The following is a 21,243-nucleotide window of genomic DNA, read 5'->3' as shown; positions in this document are numbered from 1 at the left end:
TGGGAAATTGATGGGTTTGGAGACGTGAGGATAATATTGTCTTTTCTAATATTACTTTTAATAGAACTTTTAGAGGAGAGCTTAAAAAGGACTAAACTGTTATTTGACAATATGTACAAGGATTAAGTTCATGAAAAAGAAAGTAAGTGTAGGACCAATTTGAGTTTGAGGTCATATTAATAGGGACCAAATTTGCCTTTTAGCCTAAAACTAGACTTCAATCAATATCAAAAGAAGTGAGGTTTGATTATATGTCGGTTCTCATGTTAAACGTCCAGTTAAATTCTAGGTTATTTAGCAATTAAATACCTAAGAGTTTTGCCATTTTTGCATGGATATACTCTCACTTATTTTCTGCAACATCCGTAGCCTAAAAGGTTTTAAAGTTTGTGGTTTAATATTTTCTGTTATGCTAATGTAAGTCGTGATACTCACGTTCTATTTTTTTTCGAAGTTTCAACATTTGATTTTTGTTAAATTTGTTATTAGAAACCTAATCCAACATAGAATCCGAATAAATTTAACACTAAATTTAACAAAAAAACTTAAGAGCTAGAAAGTTCAGCAATTAACACGTAAGGGGCACAAAAGAAATTTCGAGAATTATCCCCACATTTTTATAACAAAAAAAAAATGTATTAAATTGCAAAATTAAGAAACTTTAAAAAGCACATAAGCGCAACCAAGCAAGTGAGAGTATGTAAGTGCAAAGCACGGAGAACTATGTCTATGCAACTGCTGAATAGCCTAAATTCTACCGAAAAACCATCCATCCATAAAATAAAAAAAAACAAAAACAAATAAGGGGGAAAAAAGATCTATGCTGGTGAATATGCAATTATAAACTTGTATTGGGGTCTAAGTAACAAGGAGAGGAGGAAGAAAAGGGTACAAAAAAATCCGAGAGAAACAAAAGTCCGTGGTTGACCGGAACACCTAAAAAAGAGGTCAGCCCGACCCCGAAGATTCTCCCCCAAAATCCTTGGCTCAAAATCGCTCTCCCCTCCACCAATGTCGTCCTCCTCCAAAGAACCCCAGCTCTCCAATCCCCTCCTCGCCCAATCCCAAAACCCAACCTACGGAATCCCTATCCAGGAACCACCTCAGACCTACATCCTCCTCCCCTACCTCCGCCGACGCCGACTCTTCCCCTCCGACCCCGCCGTCTCCCTCTCCCGCCTCCACCTCCGCCATCTCAGCGTCTCCTCCCACCCGAACCCTAAACTCGACATCAACCTCGCCCTCACCGTCAAAATCCGCAATCGGGACTTCTTCTCTCTCGATTACAACTCGATCGTGGTCTCCATCGGGTATCGTGGGAGGAGGCTGGGGTTTGTGACGTCCGATGGAGGGAAGATTAGGGCAAGGGGGGTCTCGTACGTGGATGCCGAGCTGGATCTTGATGGGATTAGGGTCATCAAAGACGCGTTTTATTTGATTGAGGATATTTTGAAGGGGTCTATCCCGTTCGAGACTGTTACCGAGGTTGATGGGAGGCTGCATGTGCTGTTTTTCGATATTCCTGTTGATGTAAGTTTGAGTTTTCTCTAGAAGCCTTTTCCCCCCACCTTCCATTATCATGCTGGTTCTAAAGTGGAAATATATGATTTCTAATGTTAAGCATGCACTAGGAGTTCATAGTTTGGATTACTCAGAATAAGAAATTTGAGATTACTCAGAGAATCAAAATCGACCATACATTGCGTTTTATCTTATAATAACTCACCATGGCAGTGGATGGATATCGTTATGCCACTAGAAGTGTCTTGCAAATTCAATCAAAATTGTGTAGCTTGGACCTTAGTTCTTATATTTAGTAGGATTGCAGTTGTATGATAAGGACATATATTTCTTGTTGGATTAGACTTGTTCCTTGAAAAAGTTTATACTGATAATTGCATTATTAAGAAAGTTTACTGCATACTGTTCGATGTATAAATGCGGGAATCTCTTTTACTTATTTTACTTAGAGCATATATGAGATCACATGTAATTGTTTCCCATAAAGAAAAATAAATGCATTGAATTTGGGATCATTTGGATACAAGGAATGTGATACTAAATTGATTAGCCTCAGGAGTGAGCAACATGAAATAACTCAAAAGTTGCCTACTAATGAGAGTTCATTGTTGAGTTTGAAATTGAAATCAAATTCTCCCTCCCACATCATCATCATCATCATCATCATCATCATCATCATCATCAACATCAAGACTCAGTATAAGATTTTACAAAATTCTGTGATTGGATTATATTGCTCTAAATTGTTGTTATTAGTGGTATTTGAAGTTGTGGACAATAGACATGCTTGCTATAAATGTTAAAACTCAGGTTCATGAGTAACAAACCTATTAGACCTACTGTGGACATGCAATTGAACCTTGTTGAACCATGGATCTACACTGGCCCGTGAATCTCCTTGACCTAAACATGTTTGAAACATTGTCTTAACAAGTGGTTTGCCTACCCAGCTAGGCGCTTGCCTAGGCCTAAGCGGTACTTAGGCTACCTTCAAGGTCTTAGGAACATCTAGGGAAATATGAACCGCTTTCGTTGTCTGCACACATCAAAAAGGGATGTATTGCTCGCCTAAGCATAGTGATAGATGAAGAGAAAGACTTAGCCAAAATGGATCGAATCAAAACTCTATATCGAAGTCCATCTTGGGTAAACAACGAGGATATGGTTTTGAATCTTCAAAAAGAAATTAGGAGCTTGGTCCGGCGCCCAAAAGTGCCTAGTGTTTTCTAAAACGTTCTAAAAGGGGGTGAGTAATGTACGACGCATGGTGGAAAAATTCATGGGACAGTAGGATCCAGTGTTTTCAAAGGCGCGCGCCTCATTGCGCCTCATGCGCCTTACGATGCGGGGCGGTGGCGAAACGCCTCACATCTGATATAGCAGCGCTTTTTGCGCCTCGCGTACATCTGTACTTTGTGTAGGATGCATGTAGTACATCTCCTCATATAGTTTTATTTGTTAACATTTCAATCGAGTCTTTATACTTGATATTCCATATCCCAAAAAGCAAAATAAATCCATTGGGTTTTTTTAATAACTTTCAATTGAGGACCATTACTAATCCTTAGTTTGGATATAAGTCTTGATTTAACATTTGATTTAAAAATTGATAAAATTTGCTACTATGTTGGGTGTTAGCATTAGAAATTAAGGCAATATATTGTGATTTTGTAGCAAGATATTATTTATCATGATATTTTTCATGTAAATTCGAAAAACATGTTCTTTCGCGCTTGATTACATATATTGAAATATTATATGTGTGGTGTGCGCTTCGCATCACTCGGGCGCGCGCATCGCGTTACGCCTTGCGCATGTGCGCGTAAAGATGCTTTGAGCCCCGCATTGCGCTTTGCGCATTGAAAACACTGGTAGGATCATCATGAGTTAAACGCGGATACTGATGTATTGTTGATTTGATCTCGAAGAACAGCGAATCCGCATTGTTGACTTGACCGAAAGAAAATGCAATCTCTCTCAATCTGGAAAGTAGAATAAGACATAATAAATGAAATTGCCCATCTCAGTGACATTGAGCTAACTAGATTGGCAAACTCTCGAAATCTCATCATTAGTACCGGTACTTGGTAGAATTTTGAAATGATTCAGCTTTCAGGTTATTTTCAGTAATGAATTAGGATCTTATTTAGATTAGAAAACGAATTCTGTTTGATCTCAAATTTGATCGATTGATTTTCTTCAGTCATAGACTTTTTTGAATTAGTTTTTATATTTTCTATTTTCTTAGGAATTCTATTCCTATTAGGAGTAACCTATTTTTCTATTTAAGAAGAAGGATTATGAACGCTATATGGGCAAGTCACTTTTTATCAGTAATATTCATCTTTTAATATTTCTTCATGAATTCAAAGTTCTTTGTGAATTCATAGTACACCCTTTGGTGGATTCCTAGGTTTTCACTTTCGTGTTGCATTAATTGGTATTAGAGTCCTGTTTCTCTGGTCCAATGACAGATGATGCCCGTGTTATCATGGTTAGTTGTAAGAGATAACTTGCGTTGACATTAAAACACTTGGAACTGTGATGAGGTTGAGATGTGTTGATGGTCGCTAAAGACAAGATCTAACTCCAATATAAATCAAACTGCGATGATAATAGAGGCTACAAAAGATGGAAGAATTATGATACTGGAAAATGTAAGATACTATCCTTCAATGAAAAACTTCACACAAAGGATCTCCTTGATTGGATTGCCAAGATGGAGAGATATTTTGAGTACATGATGATCCTAGACGATTAGAAGGTTAAGTTAGTGGTCAACCAACTTAAAAATAAAAGCATCTGCATAGCGGGACAAAGTAGTGATGAATCAATGCAGTCAATTGAAGGATCTAGTTCGAACATGGGTGAAGATGAAGAAATTATTGAAAAACTATTTCTTGCCTTCTGATTACAGACAAGATTGTGTATCTTTGCAAATACTTTTATCTTAGATGCAACATTCAGTTTAGCCAAGAGGAGGAGCGAGCAACATTATGGAAAGAATAAAAGCCTCATCATGGATGTCTTCGAAAGTTCCTACACAAGTTATGATCGTGGTGAGACTAAGAAACCACGGTCCGTCCCTGAGTAAGACTCTGGAGTTGTGAAGAGCATCAAAGCTACAAACAAGGTTGCATTAGTTAAAACCTCATAATCTACCAAGTGGCATTCTTCAAATCAATGTAGAACAATGTTCGAATCTACGTAGAAATATTGAAAGAGGAATATCATTTCTTAAAAATTGATCTACGCATAGGGTTTTTAAATTTTCTTCAACTCCTAATGGGAATAAAATCATACTCCCTTTAAAAGCACGAGTTCAGAAAAATCTTTCCATAGTCAATATTACCCTTCACTATTTTAAATATTTTATTTAAATCTTAATCTATTTTAATTTTAATTGTATCTTATCTAATCCCACGTGAACTACCTAATAGCTCAATAATTAAAAAAAAGATTAACAAACTACATGAAATATTTTGAATATTTTATTTAAATGTTAATCTATCCAAATACTAATTATATCCTATATTAACTCCACATGAACCATTCATAGCTAAACAATATAAACAAATAAGATTAAGAAATTCTACATAGATAACATATTATAATACATGAAGAATTACAAAAAACCCATTTTTTAAAAAAAATTACACAAAATATCTTCAAAAGTCTAGAATTACCCAAAGCATGCTGACTTTTTAAAACTTAAAGCAACAAACATAAAATCTAAAAATTAACAATACCCCGGAATTTGGAATTGCAGAAACAATCTCAAAAGTTTAAATTATAAAACGCACCCTAAAATTTAGAGATTTTAAAACTTGCAAACAACATAGACCACTGAAAATTTAAATTTTGTAAAAAAAATCTTAAAGTTACAAAAAGTACAAAAACTCCATCAAAAGTTAAAAATCATGAACTTTTAAAACTTATAACTGGTAGACATCAAATCTAGAAGTTATCAGCAAATTGCTGGAAATTTAATTTTTTCAAAAAACAACACAATATTTTAGTAATTGCGAAAAAAAACTTTAAATTTCAGAGTTGCAAAAAACATCTTAAAAAATTAAACTCACAAAATATAAAAATTACAAGCACCCAACGTAAAATTTAAAATTTTTAAAAAATGCTATTAAAGTTTAAAAATTACAAAACACACCTTCAAAAAGTTCAAAATCACAAAAAGGCTAAAATTTGGCAAAGAAAAGAGTAAATGTTTGATATTCTTTTATTAAGATATATAAATTTAACTATCAATTTAAAGTTTATCATTCTTTTCAGTATCTAAAGTAGTCTAAGTTAATACTGATAAAAAATAGCAATTATAATAAATTAAAGCTATTCAGTTAAGGAGTAGAAATTTAAAAAATATATGATAGATTAAAAAATAATGTTGCTATATAAATTTAAGGAACTGCATATAATTTTACTAATAACATAAATTGATTGAAGACTAAATTATATGAAACTGACAAAAAGTCTATAATATAATAAGTTAGCATTAATTGATTATAATGTATAAACATTCATCTCTGATATTAATAATATTTGTAGGGTATTAAAAAATACAATGAGTTAACGGATCCAAAGGGACAGCCTCTTGGAGCTCCGTTATACCTCCCTCAAGCTACAGACCTACCTCAGCTTCAACAACTTGTCAATCAGCTTCTCATTATATAATTATCTGCTTAATTCACCATAGAATTTGATGTGTCAAAACTGGAAGCATGTTTTGCAATAACTCAAGAGTATGATATGTGATCATAAATCATTTGGAGATGACATGGAGTAACAAGTTTATGAATAGAGAAATTATTAGAAAGTTCATAGATATCCTTTAAAAAATATCAAGCTATTTTCATTTCAAATGGAGAAGTGAAGGAAATAAACCTAAAATTCGAAAATATTAACGAATCACTTGAACTGACATTGACAAAAGTTATATCTAGTAAAGAAGCACCGACTGAGTTCCTCTTGAAGAACATATTGAACGACTTTGTCCTAATCAAAAAAGCATTCTCCATAAAAGATACAAAAAAATAGTAAGCGTTTGTAAATTTTCATATTTTTTCCTATATAGTGGCATGACTCTACAAGTAACTTTATTTGGGAATATGATTACCAATGAATGATTAATTTTTAAAGGTGCGATCAAAGATAAACATGTAATAGCACTGTCAGATTTCAAAATCTTAAAATATAAAGGTAACATATTTTACTTCTAAAATTTTTATTAAAATTCATATTATATCTGTCTCAACTTTGTATGGGAAATATACATATCATCATAAATTATGTTAACAATACATATCAACCCAAAGATTCAACTTATTGAAGAAATAAGAGAATGATAAGTAAACCAAGTAAATATTTATATAATGCAATAAAGAAAAAACATTATACTTTAAAGCTAATATGCATGACTCTTTCAGAATAAGCTGCTAAAATAAAAGTATATCCATCAAGGCTCTTTACAAATACCATACAAATTTAAACTATTGATATATGTAATCATCAAAACATTCAAAGAGGTATGTTCTTACAAGACCTACTCTAAAATATACACAATTAAACTTAAAAATACTCTACCAATATACAAACACGCTATTGGACCTATAATGTGAAGATAACTACCATTTACAATATAGTTGAACTGTGGTTCTAGCTTGCAAAAGCTACAACAAGAAGGTGGATAGTGATGTTATTAAGAATATCCAAATGATAAATGTCATAGAATCACTAATGATGTAATACCAATGTTGAGTAATATCCCTTCTTCATGAAATAAACATATCAAAATTAAGAATCACTAATGATGTAATACCAATGTTGAGTAATATCCCTTCTTCATGAAATAAACATATCAAAATTAAATATTAACATTATAATCTAATCCCTTCTTCATGAAATAAACATATCAAAATTAAATATTAACATTATAATCTAAGACAATTTGATAATAAAAAATACAATTATTTAGTTCAAATTCTTGTGGAAAATGACACAGACAGAGCAAAAAATAGTATTATTTAACGTAACATAAACTCTTATTGGATGTACACAAAAAAAAATTCATTGCAAAGAGAAAAGAGGTAACTCCTAACCTTATTTAAAAAATAAATTAGAAACGCAAAATTTATATATATATGAAATTAACATTTAATCTCATTAAAACACAAAAATAATCAAAGTCTGTATTTTTAAAAGTTTCTATTGAATATCAAAAATACATTTAACTTCTTTGTGAAGTAAGACAAGAAGACAGAAGATGAACGAGCTCATAGAAAAATAACATCACAAGAAATTTAGCTCCAACCTGATGTCACAATCAATATAGACAACGAAGACACAACTCTTGAATTACTTAGGAAGAAGATAAATGTAAAGAATGATTGATCTTAACTTAATAAAAAAACAAAACAGAAAGAATAAAAGAATTTTTTTTGAATTTTATAGAATAGCTTAATTTTTGGAGTAAAACCAGGAATATTTAGAATGGAGTCACATCAACTCTTTTAAGTATTTTTATATGGTTATGTGGATGATTTTATCATATAAAAGTGTACTAGAGTTATCATTAATCTTTAGTTTATGATTTATTCTGAAGTTTATGAATGATTAGCAATAAAATTCATATTCTCTTTAGTTTCGCTCTATCCCACGTTAATTAATCATCTTGGTTTATTGACTTTAATTATTCATCTTTCTTTTATAACGCTATTTTTAAGTATTTTTCACTTTTACAACATTATAATTTCTTAAACCAAGCTTTGTTTCATGTCGGTCCAAATAACGTAAAAATTCAAATTAGTTTTAGATTATATTTGTTTCCTAACAATTCAATTATCAATCATGAAAATTTAAATTTAGTGTAGCCCATTCAAACAATCATTAAAGAAAATAAATAATCACAGTGCTAAAGTTTAAATATATAAGTAAGCAAAAAAAAAAAAAATCAAAGTAGAAATGAGAAATAAATTTTTAGTAAGAAAATAAATTAAAAATATTTAATCATGGTATTTAACCACGTGCATTGTACGTGCATAAAACCTAGTTCCTTAAAAAATAGAAAAAATAACAAAACTACTTTAAAAAGACAATGATTGAGGAAATCAAAAGGTCAAATATGAGATCAAACCGGATTTATTTTCTAATCCTAACAAGACTTTAAATTTGTCACTAAAAGTAACCTAAAAGCTGAATATTCTTGAAATTCTGCTAAATACGAGTATAGTTGATGAGATTTTTGGAGTATGCTAATCTGGTTGAATTCGTCTCATCAAGCTAGGCAATTTGCATCTATTATATGTCTTACTCTGCTTTTTTGATTTTAGGGGATATTTTCTTTTCTTGCGATCAAGTCAACAATGCATCTATATTCACTTTTCTTTGCAATGAAGTCAACAATGCATCCTTTTCCATGTTTGACTTTTGTCGATCCTACTGTCCCATGAATTTTCCATGATACTGTCCTATATCAATGAACTAATGATTTGTTATGGAAGTTTATATTAAACTCTTCAGGGTAAGTAGCATAAAGCTAAAAAGTGCCTAAAAGAGCAAGTTTCAGACGAGACCATCTTGGTTACCTAATGCACTTGTTAGTGATCTTCTTGATATTTGGTCCTTGTGACTTGTCATGGTTTAGGCATTTACTTTTTGTTTCTGTTTTTTTTTTTAAATTTGTACATGAGGTTCAATGATAGGGAGTGGCATGAAGGCTTCGATCGGGAGGCGAGAAATCATCGACGTCTTGGAGGAATGAGGTTAAAATCCACGACGAATCGTAAGGAGGGTACTGTTCATTCGATGAATAGTGTGCGGATTACTGTACATCTCTTAGTTATAGCAGCTAAACACTTAAGCAAGTAAATAAAAATCCTCATTAAATCAAAACCTAATAAAACTTAAAGATACAATCAAATAAAATCCTAGCTAAAATAAAAAGAGATTTTAAAATCAAATCCTAAAGAAATCCTAACTAAAAAGAAGATCACATAGGATCAAATCAAATATTACTAAAATTAAAATTTTTCTAATAGATTTTAAAATCTTTTGATAGACTATCCATGCCCTGCATCATTCAATCAACCATATGGTCGGTCCTTAATGAGGAAGTCAATTAGTGAGGTAGTGATAGGTGTAAATGCTGTCTTATTCTCATTTCCTTTCATTGAGTGTTTGGTAAGAAGAATACAGAAAGCCAACTGCATATGGTTTTGAAAAGGCCTGAATTTGGTTACAATTTTTCTCATCATGTCGTTACAATTCTGAAAGCTTAAACATTTAAAACATCATCAAATGTTCATGATTAGCGATTTATCTAAATGTCAATTAATTGATATAAATTCTCAGCTTTAATACTCCTTAACTCATAAATTTGTAGATATGGAAGCAACAATCTTTTATTCTGCCTCCTTTTTTGTAGGGGAGGATTTCTTGCTCAGTGTATGTAAATCCAGACAACCAGACCGTTGTTCGTCAAGACTGCTATCCTGAGGTGAGTCATTTTTCTATTAAACTTGATATGGAATGATTGTTAGCCAATATCTGATTATTGTTTGCTTCTGAATTCATGCAGTGATGGTCGATATGTGTGTGGGTAGAGGATCCCTTTAACTATGGGCCATGCATGATGTGGTTACTAGGGTATTACTCTTTTGCCTCCCATTATGGTTAGCCAGCAGGCATAACTAGACGTATCTCTCGTAGCATATCTATGAGTGAATATATTGTAAACTGGCAATGCTTATCTATGTGAGTAGTGAATACATGATTGAGACCCTCCTAGACCCTTAGTTCTTTTATCGATAATTCCTTCAAGCTTCAAATGTGTTGTTTGTGTACAGCTACACACTTTTTACTGCCTTCTCCTGAATGGGATCGATTATTGTGAATATTTTTGCTTCGTACTATCTGTCACTCTAATGCATGTATTATGTTAATAGCCAACTCTGTCTTATTTGTATATTGCTACAATCTTGTGTGGATCTATAACTTAAAACGAAGAGCATATTTGTTCTTAAAATGAAGCGCATATTTGTTGTTCTTTTTTGGCATGTTTGGTGTGGCACATTATTTTCACTGCAACATGTTCTTCTTAATGAAATGCGTCATTCACTTGCTTTAAATTTTCTACCGCTAGGAATCTCAAGCAGTAGTCACAACAATTTCATAATCTAAGGGAAAATATTAGTTGGAAGGGAGCCAGTCTTCAACTTGGGTCATAATTGCCGTCTCTTGTAGAATATAGATTGAAATTCACTAGTGGAAGGCCACACTTAGGCATGACGAAAGAGAGATGTTCTCTGAGAACCTTTAAGATTAATATGACGCTTCATTTTTTAGACCATACTTACAAAATTGTCAAGGATGCTATTAATCAATCGACTGTGAATATGAAATGTAGCCTTGGTGATAAAAGTTGATGTATGGTTTTAAATATCAGAGGTCGGGTTCATGTCGGACGGATAAAATTCATGTCGGATAGCGGGAATTGAAGATATGTTGGAGGGACATGAAAAAAAATATTGGATTGCCATATTGAATGGTGTGCATATATGTAATATAAATATCATAATTGAAATCTAAACATACTTGATAAATTCTATTGTCTAAACATATAAAATAGTAAATAACTTATGATGCTTAGGGTTGATTTTAAAGGAAATAGGTAAGAAAAGAGGAGCCCGATGGTGGCGGTTAAAGAGAGAAGATCGTCAGATATTGACGTTGAAAGAATAACTCGGAGAAGAGACTAATGAGATGTCGAAGGAAAGAGAGGAGGAGCTACGGAAACGACTTCGGCTTTTTTTCCATTTTCCCTAATTGATTGAGTTTTGTCATTGGAAGTAATATTAAGGCAATTAGTATTTTAAACCAAAACTTGATTAGATGAACATAAAAATAAAAATAAAATCAGCCAATTTTTTGGACTGAAAAGTCGGCTGACATAGCCGACATATCCCCCGATATATTCACCCGACATATCCGACATGTCCCCCGATTTATCCGACATTAACCCTAAAAATGCAATACACATTGAAAAACTTCATATCGTGTCAGCTGGCCCCTAAATCCGACATGTCCGAGATGGCGGCATACATTTAAAGCACTGAGATAATAATGTATTGTAAATTTCTTCTTTAGGCAAATATAGTTGTTTGAGTAACTTAGATATCTGCTTACGTATAATTGATTCTGTTATTGAGTTGTGTAATCCAGTCTTATCCTGTAGAGTATTAGGATGAGATGAATCTCTCACATCTGAATCTGATAGGCCCATGGATATCCCACTTCGGTAGAGCAGCTGCAGGTCGAGTTGCCGACCCACATGGCGCGAGCACATGCACACACAAGATAATGACTTCACTTCACTTCGTAACTGGGTGTTTTGTTCCTAACTAAATATTAGCTTGTGCTGAATGAGGTTAGAAGGGACATAGAGAGTCCCTTCCTACTCTATGTTACATGTTACCCAAGTAAATTTGTTATGACACAAATCAATTTGTGAAACCGCATCCTTCTTTTTTTATTTTATTTAATATTGACGGTTCGAGTTACTGGCTGAGGTCCTAACTAATAGTGGGCATATTGGTTGTTTTGTCCTAACCTAGTGATTAACCAGACAAATCAGGTTAGAGTCAGGTTGATGTGAGATCATAACCCCATTTACATACCATAGGTGCTGCACATGCTATCCTAATTATTTCTTGAACCCGTTCACAGTTTAATTTAATGGCTTGGATATATATGAGTAGATAGGGTTTTTATGATCTCTTTACTCTGTTTCCATTACAAATATCAAGTTCTCGAAGGATTTGCACATTGCTTTGTCATCCTGGTTACACAAGTCATCCTGCTTATGGCCCGAACCCTTTGTCAGCAAATGAACTTTATTTTCTTGGGTTAGCTGGTTGAGATCACTACCCTTCTGATGTGAATTTTGGTAATCTCGAGGTCTCTTTTCTGGGAATACGAATTTCAACAAAAGCTAGCATTAATTGACAATTTTTAGGGCATCGAAAGCTTGCCTAGTTAACTGTCTTCTAACTGCTACTTCACTGACATATTTTCTTACAACTAGTTAGGAGATGCACATGCAATGCACGTGATTGAATTTCATGATTATTTAAATTGATAAAAATAGAAAAAAAAAATAAAGCTTTTTTGTGGGATTGATCATCAACTCAATAACCTCGCTCTCAAATGAAATATTATTGTTGTTTCCTTCAATCCAGACTGTGACCATGTGATCTACTATTTGTGAGTTATAAACACATTGATTTAGTACAATAACTCCATTTGTTAGTATCTTGAAGTCTTCAAAAACTGGGTAATCATTTAATTCGCGAAGGAATTTTGCATATGAATTTACTTACAATATGTCCACTAAACTTTTACTTGTGGTTTGACTCATATTAACATTAATTTTTAGTTATTGTTTCACTCATATTTACGTTATCTAATATTCTCATTCAATTTTATACCTTATGCTCCATATCATAGAAGTAAAACTGAAAGTATGAAGAATTATTTTATTACAAAATTAGAGCAGCGAGAGTATGATATATTTCGCCATGTGCTCTAAATATATTTTTTTTCCTTTCATGCAAGGTCCTTATCAAATATTGGCCCGAACGATGTGAATTAAAAATGCTATTATAACTCACTTGCCTAGGCAATTGTATTGTATATGGGACATATAACTCATCGGGAATATACACATCTGCCAAGTAGATTTTGCTATTGTGAGAGCAAAATGTTAGAGGCTCGTATTCAATTTTTTTTACTCTATAAAAGACAAAAATTTGGAGTGCATAGCTTATATATCGTAAAGAACATGCTAGTTCATGAAGAATTTTCCCTAGTAACGATATTATTAGTCAATATTAAATCAATTTTATTATATAAGATTATATGACCCTTTTTAATAAATTATAAAGTATAAATGTGGAAATCTCGATGCTTATATCCAGTAGTCTGGCCCCATAAAATATGTTAACTTTATATTGTAGTTTGCTATTAGTAGTGCTATTGGCAATGCCATTACCTATTCTCTTTATCTTATTATTCACGTTTTTTTGATGTAAGTTTTCTTTTGCTAATCACTCAATTGACTATATTTAGTTTTTATAATATCAGATGTTAGAATATTCTCTTCTGTTTAAAAAGTGTTGAGATGATTTTCTTTAAAAATGTATACACATAGTGACAATAGTATATATTTCAGTTCAACTCAAACATTGGCTTGAAGTCATTTATAGTGAGGTATTTTCTACGCTAGGATGGTGATATAGTTTTACACAATCCAAAAGTCAATGAAGAAATTTTTATAAAGGAAAAGTAATTTAATATGTCAAATTAACAACTAATTTATATAATATACATGGGCAGTACAGATAGCTATAGAAAGTAAAATATACATCTTCATGAAAATTCCATAGTGAGTGACCAACTACAATCATCCTAATTTAAGCATAAATAATTATTAATTTAGTTACTAATTTGATGTGCGTAATTATAGAATAAATCTCAAGAAGAAATAGGAATTGAGATTGTATTATCTTGTAATTAAATAAATAAATGTTGTTAGAGCTTCTCTTTATATTATATTTAATAAAAATAATTTAAATTATTAAGCGCCAAATATTAATTTATGTAAGAAAGTAAAGTAATCTATAGTCTATATACTTATATAGTCAATCAATGAAACGTATTAAAATTATGATGACCACAATCAAAATTATATGGTGGGTTCACATTAAATATAATACTGTTCAGGAGTAGTAATATGCACACTTAACTATGGCCTAATACATCTTAAGAATGACTTACTTTTCAATATCATCATTAATTGGCGTATCTATGTATTACATTGCAAATACAATGACAGTTTAGAAAACTAAAAAAGAAACACACTTACAAGTTTTAAAATAATTATTAGAAAAACTCTAAAATTTTGTAATTTAAAAATACACAAAATTATTAAACATTACGTTAAATCAAGAAATTACAAGAAAATTATTAAAAATTTTAAACTTTGGAGGGGTAATTTGCAATGTACTAAACTTTAAGGGTGTTTTTTAAAATTTAAATTTAATAGAATTTTAATTAGTTATGTTCTTTTCAAAAAAAATCTATGGGTAATATTGATCATGAAAAGGTTTTTCTAAACCTATACTTTTAAAGAGAGTATGATATTTTTTGTAAAATTTTAATTTTTTAGGGGTTGTTAGTAGTTTTGTATATTCATTTTAGTGTCTATATGTTAAAATTTCTCATGGTGTTTTTTTTGTAAATTATGAATTTTAGGTTTTTTATAATTTTTTAAATTTATAGGCCTTTTCTACATATTGTAAATTATTTATAGATAATTTATAATTCCTATGTTTTCAATTCAATAACGAGTTTGAAATTCTCAGGGTGTTTTTTGTAAAATTTGAAATTTAAGAGTTTGTTTATAATTTTTGAAACTTTAAGGATTGTTTACTATAAATTATTTAAATTATGTAGGAGTATTTGTAATTTTTATATTTTTAATGTACTGTTTAGGTTGGAAATTATCAGGTTTCTTTATAAATTTTATAATTTTGAGTGTTTTATTTTACAAATTGTAAAAAGTTTAAAGTGTTTATTGCAAATTCCATAAAATTTTGGAAGTTGTTTATGTTATTTGTAGGTTTTTAGTGTGTTTATAAGTTTGAAATTTTCAAGCTATTTTCTATAAATTTTGAATTTTTAGGAGTATTTTTGTAATTTTTAAAACTTACAAGATATTTTCTCCAAAGTCAAAAAACTTTTAGTTTCTTGTTAGCATATGTTTTTCAGATTTTTCACTAAATTAAAATAAGTAAAATTTATAATTTTTAAGATGTTTTAATAAAATTTTAAATTTGTAGGGTTGTTTTTGCAATTTAAAAAAATTAGAGGATATTTTTTACAAAGTCTAAATTTTTTTAGGTGTTGGCTAGCATATATCTTTCAGATTTTCTACGAACTGAAATAAGTAAAGGATTTAAATTATATCAAAGGTATCTCCGTTATCCAATAACATGCTAAGTTTCATTATGAATAAGATAAATTATTTACATACCAATTCAAAGAAGATATGATAATCAGAATGAATTAGGATAATAATATAATATTTAAAAAATTAAGGGTAATATTGGCCATAGAAAAATTTTACTGAACTCGTACTTTTAAAGGGAGTATGATAATTTATTTTGAACCATAGAATACAGATCCAGTGATACTTATATTGGCTTATTTCCATCAACCTCTACATATATTAGCCTTATGGGCATCAGTATAACTGATAACAAAGTAGCCCAATTGAGACCTGTTGGGCGCACCAATCTATTTTTCAGTACTTTTAAGTTTTAATGTCTTCAACCCAATTTCTAGGGATACAAATTTTGTCAGTGAAATCGACTTTTTTGCCCTTTTGTCTTCATGGAAACCCATTAGGGGCTGTTTGGTTGTATGTTTTTACCATGTAAAAGGATGGAAAGTGTAAAAAAATGGGTCCCAATGTCAGCTTTCATCACTTTACATTGTTTGTTTAAATTCTCTTTTACATGAAAAGCTTACACCTTTTGATGATGTGTCACCGAAAGCAAAATCACCAAAATTAGGAGTGATTTTGTTGGAAAGGTGACACAATGTCATAAATGTGTCCAAAAAATAATAAAAAAGTCAAAATCTTGTAGAAAGTTGTGAGGTGGATAACCACTTTTCATTTTGTGTCGTAAATACTCTAGTTTACATTATACTATTCAAACAATGTAATACTATTATTTTAGGATTCACAAAGATTCCTAACCAAACAATGTAAACACTTGAATGGAAAGTGATGAGGTGGATAATCACTTTCTATTTTGTGTCATAAATACTCTAGTTTCTTAAAGGCATCCAAACAATCCCTTAGCGTGTGGAGGATAGTTGACGATGATGCCTCTAGCTCACTGAATGTATTTTGAATTATCCTAGGCTAAAATAAATGTTATAATTATACAGTGTAGGGGATATGTACTGGCTGAAAGACAGTTGGGCATGTATGTCTGTTGATTTCTTTTCTCAACCAGAGATTGTTTTTATTTTATAGCTTTGCTATAAGGACCCAAAATATAAGACTAACATGGGGACATGTGAGGTGTTCTCTTCCTATTGCATAATAAGTTGATCATCATTAATGTTGACCAACTCATTATGCAATAGGAGGGTGACACCTCACCTGTCCCACATGTTTGTCCTATATTTTAGGTCCTTAAGGGATTTTTCTTTATTTTTATTTATAGTACTGTAAATGAGAGTTTATATATGTCTAACTATATATATTTAAATTTATACATATTTATTCACAAATTTTACTGGGTACAATTGGGTTGTAACATTTTTTTGAGAGTAAAAAGATTGTTTTTATTTCTGTTCAGTACTACTAGTGAGACTACTGAGGAGAATAGCATGGGATAAATATAAATATTTGAATTTATTTATAACGACTTTCAAGCTTTTGGTGAATACAACCAGTCCTTTTTTTTTGTTGTTGAGATAAAGGGTTCTTTTATTAAACTCAAATTTCCTTAGGTCCAGAGATTATTGGGCTATTTTAGCTACATACACAGAAAGGACTATAACCTAAGAACATTACAAGATTTACTGATGTTCATAAGGACGGGTAACTATCTAATTGTATAGGCCCTTAAATATGAAATAAAAGGCTGATTAAAATCTACATGATGAAAAATGTCCCATACAAAAAGGGGTAAAAGGAGTATGGGGTCTAATAGTTGGATTGAGATCCTCTACTAAGGCATAGTGTCTCCTAATATCTTCTAATGCATCTCCACCTTTCATTATGTGCATAAGCACAAAATACGAGGAGGTACTATACAATAAAATGCTGAGATTAGGAGACACTACGTCTTAGTAGAGGATCCAAATCCCTAGTAGTTAGGAGTTTTAATCTCTATTCGATGCCCACTTGAGTTTGTTCTTTTGACGAACAGTTGCGGCTGCTACCTGGAGTTATATGCTTTAAATATTCCAAGTTTACCCATACTGGTTTTCAATATCTATAAGTTAATGAAAAATGATAGGGGCACACCCCCAACCACACCTCCAACCACACCCCCTCTCTCATTTGCTACAGTGCACCGGGCTCCATATGAGATTTTAAAATTTTAAAATCTCATATGGCGCCCGGTGTACTGTAGCAAATGAGAGAGTGAGTGCGGTTGGAGGTGTGGTTGAGGGTGTGCCCCTAGTGCCACCCTAAGTTAATATGGATTGTTTGGATTGGACATACCATGCTTTGCTTGTTCTATACTGGCCATCAAGTCGGCCTGTTCTTTCAATGGTGTGTTGTATTGTTTCTTCTAGGTGTTTGTTCTCTTTGTTGAGTTGACACTATCAACATTTCTTTATGAAACTTCATTTATCTTCATGAAATAAATAATTCCCAGTTAAGGCTGTGGAACATTTCTGCGTATTGATGTTCTAACGTTTGAAACTCTTAACTGTACTTTCCCTCACACTAACTTTGGCCTCATTTGCTAATGACCTGTTTGCGTACTTCCGATAAAATTCCTATCGCCTGTGGTGGCAAATTTCACCATATATTCGACAAGATTTGCACTGATGGTGTATGATGCTTAGGGCATGTTTGGTTTGTTTCCTTCATTTTCCAAAAACGATTATCCTTCACTTTTTTGTGTTTCCTTCCCTTTCATGGAAAGTATTTCTTATGTTTGTTTCGCCAAAAAATATGGGCTGAAAGTACTTTCCACCACTTTTCTTAGTTTTGTTCAACTTGAAAAAAAGAAGAAAACAATTAATATGTGAATATATTTCTCACTTTCTAGTGTTTTGTTCAAATGAAAAAAAAAAATCATGACTATGGTCACCATGGTATGCTTACCATCCGTATAGAATAAATTTATTTCCAACATAAATTGTGAGGTGAACATATATCAACCATCATCTAAAAATATTTAAAATTTTGAGGGACTAATTTGCAATTTTAATAAAGATTTGAGGTAGTGATTTGCAACATATTCAAAGATTTTTTTTTTGAAAGAAAAATAGGGCGAAAATGCCCTATCATTTATATATATAGAACCTGTATAGACAACTTACAATGTTAGTTGTCTACCAATGATTTGAACGACAACTCCTAGGTGGAGAAAAGACCAAATCATTAGTAGAAAACTATGGCTATAAACAAAACCGAAACCAAAACAAAGACAAAATGACTACAAGAAGAAAAACAACCAGGAAAGAAAGGCTAATAACAAAAGCCATAAAAGACTGCAGTCAAAATCAGGCCATCAAGTGGCCCTGATGCTATATGCACTGGATTCCATGATGTCTGGCAGCCCAGAGGCGCGGATAAGTCGCTGCAGCTTGATCGACTTCTTGGAGGAGGAGGCACCTGACCAGAAAATAAGATAGTTAACTGCTATAGAGATGATTTGTATCGACTTCTTGGAGGAGGAGGCACCTGACCAGAAAATAAGATAGTTAACTGCTATAGAGATGATTTGTTGGGGAGTGCGGGTCAGGTTAGAGAAGATCCGATTATTCCTATCATTCCAGATGACCCAACAAATAGTTGGGAAGCAGATACCCCAAAGGAGACACACTTGATGCTGAATGGAGAAGTCAGAGCAGATGGAAAAACATTGTTGGATGTTGGTGGGGAAGCTTATAATGCCAATTCTCGAGAGAAATGGAGCCCAAATTTGTTTGGCATGATGACAAAGAAGGAATAAGTGGTCATGAGTTTCCTGGTCACTACAGAAAGAACATTTGCAGTCTACTAACCACTCTTGGGTAGCTAATCGATCCTCAGTCTTCAATCTGTGAAGGCTCAAGAGCCAAAAGAAGATTTGAACTTTACTAGGCAGTAGATTGTTCCAAATGGATGAATTGAAGGAATATCTAAGGCCTCCGTCAGCAAGCATAGAATATAGGGACTTAACAGAGAAGAGATTAGTGTTTGAAAGTGACCAAGATGGAGAATCTGTAGCCGAAGAGGGTTGTAGATTGCAATCAGCAACCAGAAGCTGAAGACCTTGCACTTGTGCTCTTTCACAATCACTGGTGGGACGCCTTAGGATTGGTTTCCAAACCCACCTGTCCCCCTGAATTCTACCTTGGGATGCAACAGTGACTTGTTTGGAGAATGCCAACTGGTATGCATTCGGGAAGAGGCTAGCAAGAGAGTTGACTCCAATCCATTTGTCTTCCCAAAAGAGGACCTTTGATCCGGAACCAAGAGACCAATTAACAAATCCGGCGAAAAATTTGTAGCAAGACTGAACATCTCTCCAGAATTTGGAACAAAGGTTAGAGGAAGGAGCATTGTACATGTTGGATGAGTAGATGGATTGAAGAATCTTGCCCACGAAATTGTTGTTGTCTAAGAATTTCCATATCCACTTAGAAATGAGAGAGATATTGAAAAGTTGAAGATTGAGGACTCCAAGTCCACCACAAACTTTCGGAGAGCAAACAGTCTTCCATTTGATAGGGTGGTTGCCTTTGTGGTAGACTGATGATCCACCCCAGAGGAAGTTACGTCTAATTTTATCAATTTTGTTGATGAGCCAGGCAGGAAGTTTGAAGACTGACATGTAGTAAAGGGGAATGGATGATAAGACTGATTTGACGAGGACCAGACGACCACCAATAGACAATTGTTTGCTTTTCCAAAGAGAGAGCTTGCTGTTAAGGGAGTCCAGTGATGGCTGCCAGTCAGCTCTAGATAAAGATCCTCTCTTCATTGGAAGGCCTAGGTATTTGAAAGGAAGTGAAGAAGAAGAGCAGTTGAGGATTTTGGCCAGCTGAGGCCCCTTAGTAGGAGATTTTCCACTGTAGAACAAAGAGGATTTAGAGAAATTTATGGCTAGACCAGATACATTTTTGAAGAGGTATAAGATGGTCTTGAGGTTGATGATATCAGAGTGAGAGGCTTTGCAGAAGATGATAGTATCATCTGCAAAATGTAAGGATCTGATGTCATTGAGCTTCCCCTTGAGGTGTAACTCAGAGAGATCACCATGATTGCAGCTGTTGTGAAGCATTCTACAAAGGACATCAACGACTAGGAGGAAGAGCATGAGTGATAAAGGGTCTCCTTGTTTGAGGCCTCTATGGCAGATGAAGGGTTTGGATGGGGTGCCATTGACAATGACAGAAGATTTGGAGGAGACCAGAATTGATTTAGTCCATAAGCACCATTTATTGCTGAAACCCCTGGCCTCTAAAAGACAGAGGAGGAAATCCTAACTAACACTGTCGAAGGCTTTGCTGAAGTCCAATTTAAGGATACAGGCCTCAATTTTTTTGGAGAAGCACAGGTTAATCATTTCATGCCCTAGGATAATAGAGTCAAGGGTGGACTTATCACGCTGGAAGGCAGATTGGGTAGGATGAATCAGGGGAGACAGAAAAGGACTCAATCTGTTGGCAAGGACTTTAGTGAAGATTTTGAACAAGCCGTTAAGGAGACTGATGGGTCTGAAGGCTGCTGGATGGTCAGGAGAGTGATTTTTTTTGGTATAAGGGATATGAAGGAGGAGTTGATATAGTGAAGATTGGCGGGATCATAGTAGATGTGAGAGAAGAAAGCTAAGATGTCAGGTTTGATGACATCCCAGAAGGATTGATAGAAGAGAATAGGGAAACCATCGGGCCCCGGGGCTTTATCAG

General features: G+C 33.0%; 1 protein-coding gene across 1 annotated transcript; it reads left to right on the top strand.

Annotated features, from left to right (window-relative positions):
* On the top strand, positions 910 to 10,535 carry LOC109833717. Its single transcript, XM_020401502.1, has 3 exons — positions 910 to 1,530; positions 9,956 to 10,027; positions 10,109 to 10,535. The coding sequence occupies exons 1-3, from the start codon at positions 1,012 to 1,014 to the stop codon at positions 10,109 to 10,111; spliced, it is 594 nt and encodes a 197-aa protein (XP_020257091.1). The 5' UTR covers positions 910 to 1,011; the 3' UTR covers positions 10,112 to 10,535.

The sequence above is a fragment of the Asparagus officinalis genome, chromosome 3 (genome assembly GCF_001876935.1).
Source record: "Asparagus officinalis chromosome 3, Aspof.V1, whole genome shotgun sequence".
NCBI classification, from domain to species: domain Eukaryota; kingdom Viridiplantae; phylum Streptophyta; class Magnoliopsida; order Asparagales; family Asparagaceae; genus Asparagus; species Asparagus officinalis.
This window is presented reverse-complemented; position numbering and strand designations above follow the sequence as displayed.

What these genes read in the sequence shown, in the direction of transcription:
- LOC109833717 (XM_020401502.1), top strand. Translation starts at nt 1,012, where the DNA reads ATGTCGTCCTCCTCCAAAGAACCCCAGCTCTCCAATCCCCTCCTCGCC. An exon ending in TTTTCGATATTCCTGTTGAT is followed by an intron (nt 1,531 to 9,955) that starts GTAAGTTTGAGT and finishes CCTTTTTTGTAG; the next exon opens with GGGAGGATTTCTTGCTCAGT.